This window comes from Zophobas morio, unplaced genomic scaffold (genome assembly GCF_036711695.1).
Source record: "Zophobas morio isolate AGI-343-1 ecotype UQ-CSIRO unplaced genomic scaffold, CSIRO_AGI_Zmor_V1 ptg000059l, whole genome shotgun sequence".
Classification (NCBI taxonomy): Eukaryota; Metazoa; Arthropoda; class Insecta; order Coleoptera; family Tenebrionidae; genus Zophobas; species Zophobas morio.
Genome location: NW_026972164.1, coordinates 280,926 through 297,748, shown reverse-complemented (window position 1 = coordinate 297,748; position 16,823 = coordinate 280,926). Strand labels below are relative to the sequence as shown.

The window sequence follows — 16,823 nt, the reverse complement described above, 5'->3', positions numbered from 1 at the left end:
GTGATCACTATTTTGAGCTTTCTATTATCGGAAGCAAATAATATCTGCTTATTAAAGGACAGCCAATTGAAAAACGCTTAACATTTCTAATTAAAAAAAACTAAAAATTTCGGCCTTTAAAATATTGCCTTCTGTTTTTACTACGACAAAATCTCACTCCAAAAAACAGTTCCTTATTAAAGGACATTGTAATTTTTATGAAGTTCTGTTCATCTCCTATAGATGATTTTTTTAGGAAAATATATTGAAAATGGTTATAGTTAATTACAAGTATAAAACTTTTTGTTCAACGTACTAAAAAGAGAGCAAAAATAGTTTTGTTGTCGCAATTTACTGTTTTTTTAATCAATATAGTCTGATTTAAACTTAAGATGCTTAATCCTCGTTTCCAGAGCTGGTCTACAAAAAAAATTGATAGCTTTAAGATTAAGACAAAAAATTCCTATTTCATTTTTATATGTTAATTTTAGTTTAATATAATAATATTGTTATTCCTTACCGACTTGTACGAAATAAAATTTTAGAAAGACAAGCATAACCAGCTACCGTTTACATAAGTTTAGCGAGATGAACTTGAAAAATCCGAGGCCTTACTCAGGGGCCTTAAGAACGGCCACTGTCGGTATTTATCGCGTGATAATTATAGCTTTGCTGTTAAAAAGCCATAATTTATCATTGCAGTCATAATTATTAATGTAAAAAACTATACTTTACATAAAATAACCTATTAAAGTGACTGGGATTGAAGATAAAATTTTCCCATTAAACAGAGTTAAATAGCAGTTATTATTTCAATGTTATATTGTAAATCTTACTACCCGAAATACTATTTTGTTTTTCTTTTAAGCTTGAGATGCTCAAGTTGGATTAATACCTAATCTTTTGTTATTATAGATTTCTTCTAAGCCTTTATATTTTCATTGTGGGGTAATTCACTAAAACTAAATAGGTTCTATTATGATACAATTTTTTAAAAACTTAAATTATTTTAAATTAAATTATTTTTAACTTGTGGGTGTTGAAGAGGCACTTTTATAGCCTTTTTACCTCTTTGTTAAATGAGAAGCCAATAAATTTCATTGTATAAATTATAACTATTTAACCACGAAAAATACGTATTGTTACTCGTGTGGAATATTTAGAACACTGATAAGAGCCATGTGCAGTTAATTACTGGCCAAACAAAATTATGGTATGCATACTAAAGTTGCGAAACACGCACTTTCTTACTGCATTTTTGATTCTCCGAAAGCGTTCTATTCAAAGTTTTTTAACCTCTCGCTCTAGCAAAAATCCACCATTTTTGTGTTTATATCCATAATAAGGAATTAAAAAACAAGAGACACCAAACACAGTACATTTGTACCAATCACCTCGTGTAGAACTTCCAAAAGTTTCCAAATATTGCGATAACTCTATATTTCGTGTTTGGTAGCGAAAATCTCATCTTTTTGAGATTTCCTTATAAAAAGGCCAGAAAAAAAGTATTAGCTGCTCCCTAACGCTTTACCGACGGTTATCCGCTGGTTCTTTGCCCTTCCTGGCCTTAACTATTATCCCCTGAGCGTTCTCGCTGGTCGAGGTGTTGTGTTTAGTTTTCTAATTCTTGACTCTTCATCTTTTTTTGACAACTATAACTTTCTATCTATATATTAAAGTAAAGGATATCCTCCTTTAATAAGTTATACAAATCTTTTAGTATTTTTTTGGATATAAATTAACTTCTTCACAATGGCTTATATAAATTAGGAAAGGGCACTAATTACTATGAACACTCTTTCAGCTTTTATGGGGCTACTGCACGTAGCCGAAGTTTTAGAAAAACACGGAGGTGTAACTATTTGACTATTAGCTTTTCTTATAATTTTAAATTAGATCTTTAAATAAAGTTGTTAATATATTCTTTCCTACTAATAACAAAAAAATAATTTTTTTTTTTTCTTGATGCAATAGATAACTTTTTTCAAATGGTCAAAACTCTCTGCTATCCAGACTACGGAACTTTGCAGTTCGACCGTAATATTTATCTTCAATATAAAGTTGTTAAACCTATTCTAAGATCTATCCTAAAAGTTAGATCACATAGTTGTAGTAACTTTTTCAAATTGAATCTGACTATTATATAGATTTTTATAAAAGTTTGTACTGCGAGGAGAGAAAATTGGCAGGTTTAGATCTCAGTCGGAAATACAGCGAACAATCACAACACAGTTACTATGGTTAGTCCAAATTATTAACTTATATCTATAAAAAACGGCTCAATGTAAGCGCCTCAATATATTTTTATAGAGGAAAGCAAGCTCGTCGACTACTCCAAAATTGCCTATCAGATGAATTCAAAGGAGCCCGCTGGTTCCCCACGCCACCTTAGTGACGATCCTTATTTCTCCCCCGACCAATACACTTGCCCAGCTTTTGATAAAACCGCCAATCAGGAAGAAAAGCAACAATGCCAAGCAGATAGCAACTGTTGTTGTTATGCCACACACGACAGTCCGTTATTTATACCAGAAGAGAAGAGTTCCAGCTCAGGAAAGTACAGCGGCTTCGATAGTAGCGAAGGGAACGATTTTGAGGACATTGACGAGGTGAATAGTTTCTGCGGGGAGGCCGCGTACGACGCTTTAGTCGCGCAGCCAAGTGTCTACAAAGGGAGCAGAGTGCGTCCAACGGGGCAGGATGCAAAGACGCATCGTAGGAGAGGAAGGCAGGAGGACAGGTGGGTGGGCGGCCCTCCCACTTATACGAATTGCCAGTGCCCATACGAGGCGGGAGAAAGTTTTCTTGAGTCGCCTACGGAGAATTGCGGATGCGATACGAGCGGTGAATGCCACTTGGAAACTTCAGGGCGAAGGAAGGTCGCCGCTGCACAGTTTGCGGATTTTTAATTTTTAATTTTTAATTTTTTTATTAGAGGATGCACAAAAGCAAAGCTTCACATAACATTGTAGAGAAGAACAGACGAGCCCATTTGAAGTCATGCTTTGAAGTTCTCAAGCACAATATTCCCAGCTTGAATGGTCATAAAGGTGACGCCTGCGGTTTGTGTCTTACTTTTTTTCGTAATACGATTATTATTAATAGCATCGACCGTCAACATCCTGCAGGAAGCGTACACATATATCAAGCAGTTGGAGGAAACCACAGAAAATAGAAACGGCCGGATAATGGCCTTAAAAGAGCAACAAACAACCCTCATGGCTCGACTGAAGTCCCATTATGAAGCTGGTAAAGCAAATAATGCTTCATAATATTGCAAAGTAGCTTAACTGTATAAAAAAAAACCTCAAGGCGGAAAAGAATTGGAGATTGTCACTAAAAAAGATATATTCTTTTCCAGAAGAAGCGAAGCAGAAAAGGACCAGCCCAAACATACAGATTATAAGCAACAATTACGGGCTGAACACAGCTTTAAAGCTGAAAAAGGACCAATCAACGAGACTAGACAAACACCCGAAAGGGCCGCCCACGCAGAAAAACCGATCCACGAGTCGGAAAATCTTTTAGGAAGTGCTAAACGGCTAAAGAATACTCCGAAGAGAAGTAACTTAAAGATAAATGAGAAATGCATGAAGACTGAAGGCAGTAATGACGTGTTAAGCGTACTTGAAAGCTCTAAAGGTGGCCTTTCATATTTTTTAAAACTTGTTAAGTGCAGTTACAAGTACACAATTCATTTTTTTTCATTTTTTTAAACCAGTGACTTTTAAACTTTCGAGACCATTATTTTGTTTATAACTTTTTTTTTATATAAAAACTGCTTAAATCCAAGCTTCCTATGCTTAAATAGTTAAGTAGGTACAGAAATCACAAAATAAGTAGTTTCTAAAATCTCTTAAATATTTTTAAGAATAGTAATAAAAATATAAATTCATATATCAAAACATAATAGTAAGAAAATAGCAAGGAATGGAAATAGAGAAAAAATAAAAATAACAGAAGTTTAGATTTTAATTAATATATATATGTTAAAGCTGACTACCTCTTTGTAGGTGTTGACGAAGTGCAGAGCATTCTTAACGGCATCAGGAAAAACCCACCGAAAATAATATTTCCCAAACTACAAGTAGTGACTTAAAAGTTAACATACAAAATAGTCACAAATTTTAAATATTTCCTGTATATATTATTAATTTCCAAGAAAGATTTAACTTAATTCAAATAATACACACAAACTTTTAGTTTTAATTTAAGTATAGAAGACCAGTTGTTTAATAAAAATATCGGGGTCAAAAACCTCAGTTTTTTAATTAACTTGCATGTTACATTAGTTCTCTATTTTTGAAAGATTTCAAGTTTAGTTTAAACTATCATAAACGGCCTATTGAAGTAGTAAATATATTCTTAAAAATATAGGTAGGTATATGTTATTTATTAAAAAGTTGTACAAGAAATTTTAGCTCGCAAAATTTTTTGCATAAATAGTTAATTATTCAGGTTTATATATAAATAATACTTGCACGAGAAAAACTAAGGTAAAAGAAAAATTATTTATTATGCATTGTTGGTTTTTTATTTTTTGTATTTATTAAGACCGAAAATAAAGAGTAAAATGTATAAGACCTTACTCTTATATCTCATAAGTTGTTCGTCTTAACAAGTATTAGGAAAAATACAGAATAAAGTTCTAGCTTTAAACTTTGATGTAAATCTGCAGTAAGATTTTTTCAAAAGGGGTTCTAGTTTAAAGAGTCTAGTATTAGTTAAAATATCCTTTTCATTTTTACTTTAAACTTGCTAGTCTGCTATATTTATATGTCCGTCTAAAGCCTCGGAAAATGAATGACTTTTTCGAAAAACTGAAAGGCAGCGGGCCGGGCGTGCGGAGAAGGCCACGTCCACCATTCTTTTAATTTTATTAATAGCGCTGGCTTGCTACATGCGCTATTTACAAATATGAATTTTCTCTACTAAGAGAGTAGAGGTTATAATTTCTTTTACGAGTCCTTGCGTCATTATTCGAACGGATGCGCATTATTATCACCACCAAATAGTATACATATCAAGAGAAAGTGGTAGAAATATAATATGAACGATGAGAATACGTATAACAATAACAAAGCTATATTTCAGACCATTATAAATTAATTATATTTTAATCTTAGCCGTATTCCCTTCAAACAGGCAAATTCTTGGCGAACCAACGAAAGTGACTTGCAAGACCTTTGTTATTTTAAATGTTAGGGTGACTACTGGCAATTTAAGCCAGTCTCGGATATTTTATAATGGTACTCCTACGTTGACTTGAGATTGCATTCTCATGCTTATTTAATTGTTGCACACAAAGTTAGGAGCTTCACCAATCTCTAAAATCGAGTTTGTAATGTTTAAAATCGTTGCATATACTTGTTAGAGGAACGGGCCCAGGAAAAAGAGGCGTAGACCATTAATCGTGGGTATAGCTAATTTATATAAGCAAAGCTTTTTTAAGTTTATCTAACTTTCTTGCATATTAAAGGGTATAAAATGGCAAGGACTTTTCTGGCTTTTCTGCCAGGTAACCCTCTCAGCTAATTTATTTTTAAAAATTGCTATATTCTAAACTGGCTGTAAGTTTTTTAAAAGTACCGCTGGTGTAATTAAAGACACCTTGCTAACGTTTGTAGCAATTTTTGTAGCCCGTTGAAATGACACGTATTTTTTTAAGTGTAGCGTCACCAATGCTTCTATGACTTCTGATATAAATCTCAAGCACGGACTTCAAAAAGTTTAGTTTTGTAAGAATTTGTTATTTAAAAATTAAACATCGCTAACTAAGCTCAGGTCTCAAAAACTATTTTATTTAGGCTATATACAAGGTGCTTCTACGCGACGCCTCTAAAGATTAAATTCCTTGTGGTAGACCCAAGCTTTGTTTCCTGCTGATGTTCATTTGTAGGTCATTTTCAATTTAACCTGACGATAATATTTACGAGAGATGGTTTACTATCACTTTAAAAGCGCTTTTTTCAGTAAAAAAGAACTATTTTTATCTTGAAACTTTCGAAGTAATAGGGTCTCAATACTGCTATAGCAGTTTTATTAATGTAGTTTACATGAATCGCTCAGCAGTGATACAGAAGGAGAATTTATTAACAACTTTTAGTGATATACATAATAGTAGCCTATAATATTAGCTGGTAATCTCAAAGCGATGAGATTTTATTTAGCTTGCTACACAAATTTACTAACGCAATTTTTTTAAGGCAAGTGATAGTAAAAGTTCAAATAAGGAGGAACAATAGTTCTTTTATAATCCTTCCGACTATTGTATTCCTACGATAGTCTCCAAAACACGACTGACATGTTCAGTTTTAAGAAAGACATCCCTTAGTCTTTCTCATACTTACTGAAAGAAAAAAAAACCGTTAAGCCGTTTTCGATGAGCAAATAACATTAACATTTACAAAGTCAAGGAGAGCGAGATCTAATAAATAATCTGTATAAAGGCGTTGTCACGCACGAATAATTAAAAAAACCAGTTAGGTCAATAATTCAAAAAATAGGAATGAACTCTGATATAACTTTAGCCTGTCTGCGGTATAGTTTTAATTTTTTTTTGTTAGCATATCAAAAAAATCTAAAACGGTAGAAAGTATGTCCGCAAGCGTTATTACTACAGAACGTATTGCTTGCCACAACTTGCATGAACAAGAACTTCAAAAATTCTTACAGTTTGTCCTTTTTATTAAAAAAGCGACAAAACAGAAAGTTTGTGAAAAAAAACTTTTCACAAACAAGCACAGTAGAATAAGAAAAACTATGATAGTTATCACATTGAGAATTCACTAACCTTGAAGCACCTTACAGCTACATTGATAATAACTTTCTTATAAAGAATTGGTTAACAAAAATAGTCTATATAATTACATTTTATTACTTCCTGATTTATTAAGCAGTTTTTTAATAAAAAAGATGCGAAAAGTTAAGTATAACTCCCACGAAAAAAATAAAAAAGCTATGTCTAAGAAATGCAAACCGAATATTACCTCCAAACAATTTACTATTTTAAGTCCATGGATTAAATTCATAACATACTCTTTAGAAAAAAGTTGGGGGTGAAATAGTTAAATATAAAATAATCTTTTTATTTTAATTCTAATTAAAAATAAATGAACAAAGGCCGTTCGAGGAGCAAAATACTAAACAACTTAACATAGGTAGTAGCATGCGCAAACAAAAAAAAAACACGTACTAATTCTATAGCACGACAGAAAAGATAACGCTTAAGATTTTAATAATATTTGCGGTAGTAAACCAAAAAACATGTTAATTAAATTAAGTAATTCAAACTAACTGGTTAAGAAGAATGGCGGCGCAAAAAACAAGACCGGATAATTACAATAATGCAAATAATAAAAGCAACGACTTTACTGTCATGCTAAAACAGTAATATTTTTTAAAATTTAGAGGGCTATACGGAAAACATTAACTTTATGTATATTAAAGTTAGTTTTAACATTAAAATATACTAAATGCCTAATTGGGCTAAGCTATACAAACCTTTCGGTACTTGAAGCAATATGAAAATTTTATTAAAAGTTTGTATATTTTATTATTGTAACTAGAGAATAAAAAAAATTAGTAAAAAGGGCACTTAAATTTTAGTACAGATGTAACCTTCAAAAATTAAAAGGGCCGCTTTTAATAATTTAGAGTTAAAAAAAAGTATATTATATAGAAAGAACAACTTTTTTACAGCAAGAAATCTAATAAAAAATATTTATTAGGCATACAATGAATCCATTTCAAACTCAGTTTGTTTGTTAAATTATTTAAGTGAAATGCTAACTATACTAGTAATACTTAGGACTAATCAAGAATTTCTTATCCGTTTCACTTCAAAAAAATATTTGTTACTTTACCTCATTTAAATCGCATCACATAAAGTTTGTATACGGTCACCACAAGTTAATTATGCCCAGCTACTTGTTTATTTCTGTCAACCAGAAGGCCTATAAATAGTTTGTAGTTCTCTTATTTAACAAAAATTAAAAAGAAGGTCGCTGTCCCAATTCACAAAATATACTTATATCCATTTTACTTATACAGCCTTATTAAGTCAAGCTAGTCATACGTAAAATCAGTCATTGAGTCGTTTTTCTTTTTCCCGAACTTTCAAAGAAAAAAGTCACGTGGTACAGTAGTAATTTAGTTGATAACTTTCAACTAGTTTCCGTGTCTTTTTTTTTATCACTCGTGCCATGAGTGTACGAACTTTTTCTTTCTACTCTTTTTAATAATAGTGTTAACATAGCCACGATAATACATATGTACTAGACAATAAAGTTAGACAATAAAGTTATATTAATTTTATTTGTTTTTTTTTCGGTTAAGTATTTCATATTTTTTAGGTTGAAGAGCTTAAAGCTATAGGGAATTCTGCCTTTTCTGCTAAGGATTACGCCAAAGCCGTTGATTATTTTTCCAAGGCTATTGAACTTGCCCCGGACAATCATATTTTATATAGCAATCGATCGGCTTGTTACGCTTCTTTAGGTAGTTATGATCTTGCTTTGACAGATGCCAATAAAACAATTGAATTAAAGAAGGATTGGTCAAAGGTAAATATAGCAATACCTTTTTTTAAGGGTATTCAATAATTTAATATCATCACTAAAGGGATATTCTAGAAAAGGTGCTGCTTTAGCTTATCTTAATAAATACGATGAAGCTGTTGAAGCCTACAACGAAGGTATATATAATATTAGTTGTTTACCATTTTTTTAAATTGTTATTATTATCTTTTAAAAAACTTTAATTATACATTTAAAAGGACTTAAGTATGACCCTCAAAGCGAGCTATTAAAAAAAGGCCTTGAAGATGTTCGACGTCAGATAAGTAATACTTTATATTAATATTTAGGCTTAAAAAAAACTTTACAATTGATAGCTTTTTTTTATTGTATGATATTATGTGTATATTTTTTTCTTTATAATTTAAATTTATGGTACTATTTTTTGAATTCTAGTTAATTAGAATTATTGCTGAAATTAGTATTTTTTTTTATAAAGTTAAACAGTTTGTTTTATATAATAATTAAGTTTTTTTTTGTAGGTGATTCTAATCCTTTTACTCAACTTGGCAATCTTCTTAATAAACCTGAAGTCTGGTTAAAAATTTCCACTGCGCCTTCTCTAGCAAAGTACGACACTTCTTTTTATTATAATTAACCTTTATACCGATTTAAAGTTTTTTTTATAAACAAATGCTTTATAATAATTTTTTGGGACTGCAGATTTTCTTAATTAAATAAAAGTTGCGTTTACTATTTTTACTTAATTTGTTAACTTTAATTTTTAGTTTAATAATTTGTAATTTATTGTATTTATAAATAAAACAACTTAGTGTTGTATAGATTTTTTAATTTTTTCATACTTTCTTTTTTATTACTTGTACAATTTTTTGTACTTTTCATGATGCTTAGCTTTTGACTCATATATAATATTATTACTGAATTTATAAATTTTAATAAATTAAAACCCTTCGAAATTTTTAAGATAATTTAATTTGTTTAATTTTAGATACAAAAGTGATCCGAGCTTTATTAATAAAGTTCGTATGATTCAGTCGGATCCCAAGCTTTTGAGTATTTTAGAAATTCTGTTTTATTTACTTGTTATATATTTTTTATTTTTGTGAACTATTTTAGGTTCATATCTTTCTGATCCCGGAATTATGGCTCTTTTGTCGGAATTAATGGTTTATAATGATTATATATAATAGTTTTATTAATTTAGAATTTGGTTAATGGTGTTTATTTTAAACTTTATTAAAAGTAACTTTATAATATATTTTTTATATTATTAATTTTATCTAGTTTGTAAATTTTATATTTTTCTATTTAAATATTTTTAGTATTAAAATTTTTAAACTTAATTTTTATAAATTATTTTTTATTTAAGTTCTTTACAATAAACTTACTAACTTTTTAGTTATTTATTTTCGAAACTTTAACCAATATAATTTTAATTAATCCAATTTTTTAAGATTTCTTTTAAGGCATTAAATAGATTTTTATGACTAGTATTTAGCAATTTTTTAAAGTAAATTTTATTTTTAAGTTTTTAAATTAGTAACTTTTTAGTATTTTTTTATGAAGTTTTATTTTTTAAGTTTAATTATATTTATTTATTTAAATTTTATTGTAAAGTTTTTTATATTAAATATTATTTATAAGTAGTAACTTTGATTTTTTTTTCCACAAGTTACAAATTTTTATAAAATGAGTATTTTTTTTAAAAAAGTTTTTGTAAAGAATTAATAATTTTAGTATTTTATTAAAAATTGCTTTTTTTTAAATTTTATTTTTACTTCATAAATAATTTTACTCCTTATTTATAATATAACTTGTTTATTTTTCTTTTCTATTTTTTAAAAATTACAAAAGTCAATTTTAAATAGTTTTTATATGATTTGTATAATTTATTTTAGTGAATTTAAAAAAAATTATTTTCTTTCACTTTTATTAAGGAACTTACTTTTATTTTACCTTAAGAATTTTTAAATATTCATATCGAATTGTTTTTTGAGAAAAAGTTAATTTTCAAATCTTTTTTGGAAAAAAAAATTATATATATATATATAAATATATAAATTAGTACGTTTTTTGAAATAATAAATTATTAATTATCTTTTCAAAAGATTAGTTGCTTTTATAATTATTTATTAAACTAAATTAAATTTATTTTCAAAGACAGTTATTATTATTATAATAACTTTGTGGGTTTTGCTTTTTTTTTTAATTTTTTTTTTAATAGTATAATTATTGTTAGTAATTTCTCGATGTTTTTTTGCTATTTATATATATAATGAATATTAATAAATTAATTTTTTTATCATTATTTTTATTGCAGGGCTTCCATATGCCCACCGCTGAGGACGAAAAAGAAAATTATGAAGTATGTATATTTATATTTAAAAATATTAAGAAAAAATATTTTTTTTAATTATTATTTAATTATGAATAGTGCGAAATATATATATTATATTTGCTTTATATATAAAAGAAGGAAAGCAATAAAGACAATGAAAAAAAGGAGCCTGAAAAGTCTGAACCTGAAATTGTTGAGGATGAAAGTGAAGAAACACGTGCTAGAAAAAATGCTCTTGAAGAAAAAGTAGGATAGCTTTATTAAAGAAATAAATTGATTAATATTTTATATTAATTAAAAAAAATGTTTACTTGTAAATTATTATAATAAATTTTATTTATTTTTGTATGATTATTATCTTTTAAAAAAACGTATTGTATGCTATTTTTTAAAGGAAAAGGGTAATAAAGCCTATAAAAAGCGAGACTTTGAGGCGGCTATTTCTCACTACCAGAAAGCTACTGAACTGGACCCCAATAATTGCATCTATTATTCCAACTTGGCAGGTTTTATATTTACTTTGGTGGTTCTTTTTTGTTTTATTGTTTATGACTTGAGCGGCTCAGTTTTAAAGAATATTTTTCGTGGTCCATCATTTTTTTAATGGAAGTTTTTTTAAGGGTTTTAGAGTTTGCGTTGTTTTTGTTATACTTTTTTAAAAAGTTTTTAATTTTTTTGCATTTAATTATTTTAAAAAGAATTAAAAAAATATTTATTATCTTTTTTGCGGACCTGTAAAAGTTGGTTGCAAATAAAAATTTGAACAGTTCGACTGTTGTATATTTGATTGGTTAAGAAAAAGCAAAGTTGTAGTTACGTACGCAACGGCTACCCATTGTTTCCTTATTGGTCGACTTTTAACTCAATTGGTTCGTTTTCTTAAGTTTCAGGGCCCCTTCCGTGTTCAACTGGACACTTTCCTCTTATATCAGAATTTTTTTAGTAGAATTATAGAATTCCTTTTTAAAAAAATAATATTCATTTTAACTCTATTTTTTTTTTTAAAATCTTTATTACTTGTCGCTCCAACCAAAGAAACGATGCACTATATATTATTCACTATTTTTACATGCACTTAACTTTTTTATTATTAGCTGTTTACTTTGAGATGAAAGAATACGCAAAATGCAGGGAAATTTGCGAAAAGGCTATTGAAGTTGGACAGGACAATTACGCCGACTTTTCAGTGATTGCAAAGTTTTTTTTATTATAACTATTTTTTTTAGGAATAATACTATATATTCTAAGTATTATTTAAAATCTTTGTAGCGTGTGAACTTTTTTTTGAGTTTTTTAAGCCTTTTTCTCGAAAGGAAATATGCAAACTATTTTTATTACGCTTTTTATCTACTCAATAATTATCGCATTGGCTTTTTTTATTGGCCTTTTTTTTATTTGTTGAACACTTTCAGTATTTTTTTTGTAGTCCATTAACGCAATTTGCTAATACCAGATTGTATTTGCGAATGGGAAACGCATATCTTAAAGAAGACAACTTAGAAGAAGCCGTTAGAATGTTCAACAAATCGCTTCTCGAAAACCGCACTAAGGAGGCACTTACGAAACTCAGAGAGGCTCATTCTATTTTTATTTTTTATTTTACTTCATAATAATTTTTTAATTACTATATTTAGACAGAAAATTTGTTGAAGGAGCGAAAGGAAAAAGAGTATATCGACCCAAATATTTCATTGGAGGAGAAAGCCAAAGGAAACGAATTTTATGCCAATGGCAAACATCCGGAAGCTGTCAAATGCTACACTGAAGCCATTCGCAGGAATCCCAAGGACCACGTGCTGTACTCTAATAGGGCGGCCGCTTTAATGGCTCTTGGTTATTTCTGTGACCAAGGATATCCATCTATTTATTATGATTAACACTACTATTTTTTCCGGCCAGGCGAGTTTCCCTCTGCGTTAAGGGATTGTGCAAAATGTCTTGAGCTGAAGCCCGACTTTGTGAAGGCATTGATTCGTCAGGGCCGCTGTTATTTTACCATGAAGGTACGGTTGCTTTAATCAACCACGCAGTCACCAATATATTAACGGAGCCTTCTGATTGGTCTAGGAGTACACGCTCTCCTTTGAGGCATACGAAAAGGCGCTGAAAGTGGATAAGAACAATGAGGACGCCATGTGAGTTTGCTTTATCCAGCAACTTTTTCCTTATTTATCAGTATCCCTTTAGTTACGGCTGCCAACGGGCTCTCATGATGATGCAAGCGCAGCAACAGCAACAGCAGCAGCAGGCCGAAGGCAAATAGCAGCCTGACTTTTTGTACTTCGAGTTTATTTTATTAAATATAAACCATTTATTGGATCATTTCTTTATTACTATTGTCATTATTGGTTGTTATATAATGGCTGCCTTCTTTTTTATTATTAGTCTGTAATCGTCGTAATTTGGTAGCTTTTAGCAGTAAAAAGACGACGAAGTTAGGATCCATTAGTCGGAGGGCCAATATGTAAAGGAGTTCCAAGTCATAATAAAAAAAAGGGATCCATTTAAGCCACTAACAGGAGAGAAAGTAGTATTTTATTTAATAAAAATTTTTAACAAACATTTTTAACAGTTTGTCTTAAAAATTTAACAATTTTACTTTCACTATTAAACGTGTATAAAATTATAATTATTAAAGCTGTATTCAGAAATTAACACGTGTAATTAAGTATTTTTACCAATTGAAAGTACGTGTGCGCTCCCTTAAAAAAAGAGTAAGCCAGCCAATATTTTGTCCAATACTCAATTAGTTTAGTGGCGCGAGCTTTCGTTAAAGTCCTGATTTATAAAAAAGTAGTGGAAATATAATTATCGTTAATAAGATAATAATACTTGTGCTGTTGTAAAACTATAAGCGTTCGGTACAGCGGATATATGTAGCCGAAGAGTAAGCAGCCCCACATGGTGACATACCTCGAGAAAATAATAAAAACTTTGATAGGACGCTTTCTAATAAGTAAAGTTCATCAAAAAAAATTATCAAGCAAAAGAAGATTATTTCTCTACTACTAGATTGCAAATATTATAGAGTATAATAAACCCAACAAAAGTTACAACTACTTTACTTTGTAAAGGGCATGACACGAAAAAAAAATTATTATTATAAGTACTTAAACTTTACAATAAACAGAAAAAGAGTCTCATTAACAAAAAATACTACTAAAATTTATACTCGTGAATGGTAAGTTTATGTACGCCTACTTCGCTAAGAAGAGATTCAATAGTTGGCAGTAAAAAAAGATGAAAAGATTCATTCTGACTTGATTATATAATCCGCGGAATTTAAGTTAAAAGCGGCCAAAAACTTAATTGGTACTACAGTAAACCAACGACGATGGATGGTTCCCCAACTAAAATATATATTTAAGCTAATTGGCCTACGAATTATTTTAAGGAATATTCTTGGCTCAATTTCTGGCTATTAATATCGAACAAATTCATAAATTATTAATACCAAACATATATTATGTAAAACTATACTTTTATTTTAGTTAAATTTATTAAACAGGAGTAAAATATTCAATAACTTACTGAACGTGCACAACTTTCTTTGTATTTATTTATGGCTCATACCAATTAGTGAAAAGGAATAAAGTAGCCAATAAAGTTAAAGGGCTGGAAGTTTGCAGGTATTCGGCGACCCACTGAAACTTTCCAGGCAGTAAAAAAGCTAATTTTCATAATATTCATAATAATAATAATAAATATAATAAATATAATAATCAAAAGTAAACAAGTGCCGACCTCCCAGTTTACATAAATGTTGGGAATAGCAATCCTTTTCTTCATTTTTTATGCGCAATATAGACCAATTAATCCTGATAAAATATGAAAAAATTTCTTAATATAAATTGGAAAGAAAAAATTTAATAAAATAATACAGAAAATAATTATAACTAGTCTAATAAATACTACTTTTAATGAAATAGTAATTCCTTAATTTATAAATTCATTTGAAAAAAAATAAAGCAACAAAGAACTTTTTATAAACCACAATAAAAAGTTTACAGCCAACTTTTTATATATATAAAAATATGATTAAAGAAAAAAATTTACGTAAAAATAAAAAAAAATGTTGACAAGTTTCACTAGATTATTAATAGAAATATACAATATACATTTTTTTAATACTAACACTATTAGTAATAATAGAAATATATATATATTGTATAAGTATTAGTATCAATAATATATATTTTACATAACATAACTATTAATAATACATAAATATACTTTTCTATAATTATTAATAATTATATAACTGTATATTTTATTAAACTCTAAGTATGATTAATAATATATATATATCAGACTATTGCAATTTATAATAATATACTTATACTTTTTCTAAATTATTAATTATAATAAAAACTTTTATAGAGCTTTGAATAATGTGTATTTATTATACTAAAAGTATTAATAATAATTGTAATAAAAAAATATATTTGAATAAGAGTAAAAAGTAAACAATAATTACTAAAATAACACAAACATATTTTACAAAGTAAAAGTTAAAGTAAATGACAACAATAATATAACCAACAAACTAATAGTATATATATATTAATACTAAAACTATAAATAAGATAAATATTTGTATTTCTAAAGTAAAACTAAGTAATAATAATAATAAAAATAATATAACCAACGAACAAAAGAAGCAATGCCTTTCTGCTAATGAAGAAAACGTTTTATACAAAAGAGATGCGCCTCGAGTTTTGGGAAACCACAACCACAACATTATGGCTGTCCTTTAAAAAAATTTATTTTAAGAAAAAAATAACTAAAAACTTTTATTTTATTTTTTTGAAGAAATAAAAATTTAAATTTAAAGTTTTCGAAAAAAATTCTGAATTTCAAAGAAAATTAAATCTATAGGGCGACACGAAAAGTGCACCGATTTCATTTTGGTTTGTTGGCTTCATATAAACTTTTATTTTACTTACTTTTCTACGTTATTGGCCACTTCATCCTGAATTAACCAAATCACTCGCCATAAAGAAATTAAAAAATAATAAACTAAATTTGCTATAACAAATTAATTACACAAGCGCCTTAAATATTTCGAAAATAAAAAAGTAAAGAGAAAATAAAATATTATAATAATAAAATATTTTAAGAGTAATTTTTTAAGATTAAATAATTAAATCTGAAATAAGTAAGGAAAACTTTTATAAATTTATTATAAAAAATTTTATATAGATCATAGAAAATTATAAAAAGCCGAAATAATATAAAATAGAGAGAAAATAAAATATTACAATTTAATAATTTTAATTAAATTTTATTTATAGAAATCTCAATGAAAAAATGTAAACGATTGTTATATAAGCTTGCTAAATAAATTTATATAGATGCACACAAAATAAAAAATATTAAAGAAAATATAATACTATACTACAATAATTTCATAACTAATTGGTTAATGCAAATTAAAAACCTAAAATGGAGAATACTTGCAAGAAATTTCAGGGCTAAAGCGGGTAGAACAGGAAGAAATAAAAAAAATATAGCAGAGTCGGTGATGAGCCAGTATTTAATCCAAAACAAATTGTTCTAATTAAAAAAAAATTAAATTCGTAATAGCAACTATAATAATAAAACTTATAAATGTATATAAAAGCATTTATATATATATAAAACATAAAAAAAATAATAAAATTCTTAAAATTTAATAATTAAAATTAAAAAAAAATTGCAATAAAGCAATAGTCGGACACGTGGGCAAAATTAAAATTAAAATTAAACAAACTAAACTTTTTCACAGGAAAGAGCGAGAGACTTCAAGGTAAGATATGAAGGAAGAAGATATGTTATAGCGAAAAAAGCATAATCCTGAACTAAAATAAACTGCTAATTTTTTAATAAAAATTAAAATTAGAGACAAAAAAATTGTCATAAAAATGTCATTAAATAAAAAATTTATAACTTTTATATAATAATATATAATAAACCTTCTGAAAGTAGTA

General features: G+C 28.0%; 2 protein-coding genes and 2 long non-coding RNA genes across 6 annotated transcripts; 3 read left to right on the top strand and 1 right to left on the bottom strand.

The window, feature by feature from the left end:
- Window positions 1-1,511: 1,511 nt before the first annotated feature.
- Window positions 1,512-4,853, top strand: LOC135143464 (uncharacterized). The gene is made up of 10 exons (XM_064075324.1): window positions 1,512-1,582; window positions 1,750-1,831; window positions 1,954-2,016; window positions 2,127-2,219; window positions 2,290-2,858; window positions 2,915-3,029; window positions 3,085-3,228; window positions 3,292-3,621; window positions 3,993-4,066; window positions 4,770-4,853. Exons 2-10 carry the CDS (start codon window positions 1,768-1,770, stop codon window positions 4,851-4,853), a joined length of 1,536 nt encoding a protein of 511 aa, XP_063931394.1. The 5' UTR covers window positions 1,512-1,582; window positions 1,750-1,767.
- A 131-nt stretch (window positions 4,854-4,984) lies between these two features.
- Window positions 4,985-5,548, top strand: LOC135143449 (uncharacterized). The gene is made up of 4 exons (XR_010282783.1): window positions 4,985-5,045; window positions 5,106-5,228; window positions 5,288-5,396; window positions 5,459-5,548. It is a non-coding gene; the product is annotated as an uncharacterized LOC135143449 (long non-coding RNA).
- Window positions 5,549-8,181: 2,633 nt separating this feature from the next.
- On the top strand, window positions 8,182-13,135 carry LOC135143474 (stress-induced-phosphoprotein 1-like). 2 transcript variants are annotated; one of them, XM_064075340.1, is made up of 16 exons: window positions 8,182-8,189; window positions 8,334-8,543; window positions 8,602-8,674; window positions 8,756-8,821; window positions 9,038-9,125; window positions 9,505-9,569; window positions 9,633-9,682; window positions 10,837-10,881; window positions 10,993-11,100; window positions 11,249-11,360; window positions 11,949-12,051; window positions 12,308-12,428; window positions 12,489-12,687; window positions 12,754-12,857; window positions 12,922-12,989; window positions 13,042-13,135. In XM_064075340.1, exons 1-16 carry the CDS (start codon window positions 8,184-8,186, stop codon window positions 13,115-13,117), a joined length of 1,494 nt encoding a protein of 497 aa, XP_063931410.1. In that variant the 5' UTR covers window positions 8,182-8,183; the 3' UTR covers window positions 13,118-13,135. The 2 variants fall into 2 exon arrangements, with proteins under 2 accessions (XP_063931410.1, XP_063931409.1); XM_064075339.1 differs by having other exon boundaries at window positions 10,990-11,100.
- A 29-nt stretch (window positions 13,136-13,164) lies between these two features.
- On the bottom strand, window positions 13,165-16,404 carry LOC135143486 (uncharacterized). Of its 2 annotated transcripts, none has more exons than XR_010282798.1 (7): window positions 16,295-16,404; window positions 15,508-15,605; window positions 14,599-14,672; window positions 14,386-14,524; window positions 13,687-13,767; window positions 13,533-13,632; window positions 13,165-13,366 (listed from the first exon to the last, which is right to left on the bottom strand). It is a non-coding gene; the product is annotated as an uncharacterized LOC135143486 (long non-coding RNA). The 2 variants fall into 2 exon arrangements; XR_010282797.1 differs by having other exon boundaries at window positions 14,428-14,524.
- Between the last annotated feature and the right edge of the window lie 419 nt (window positions 16,405-16,823).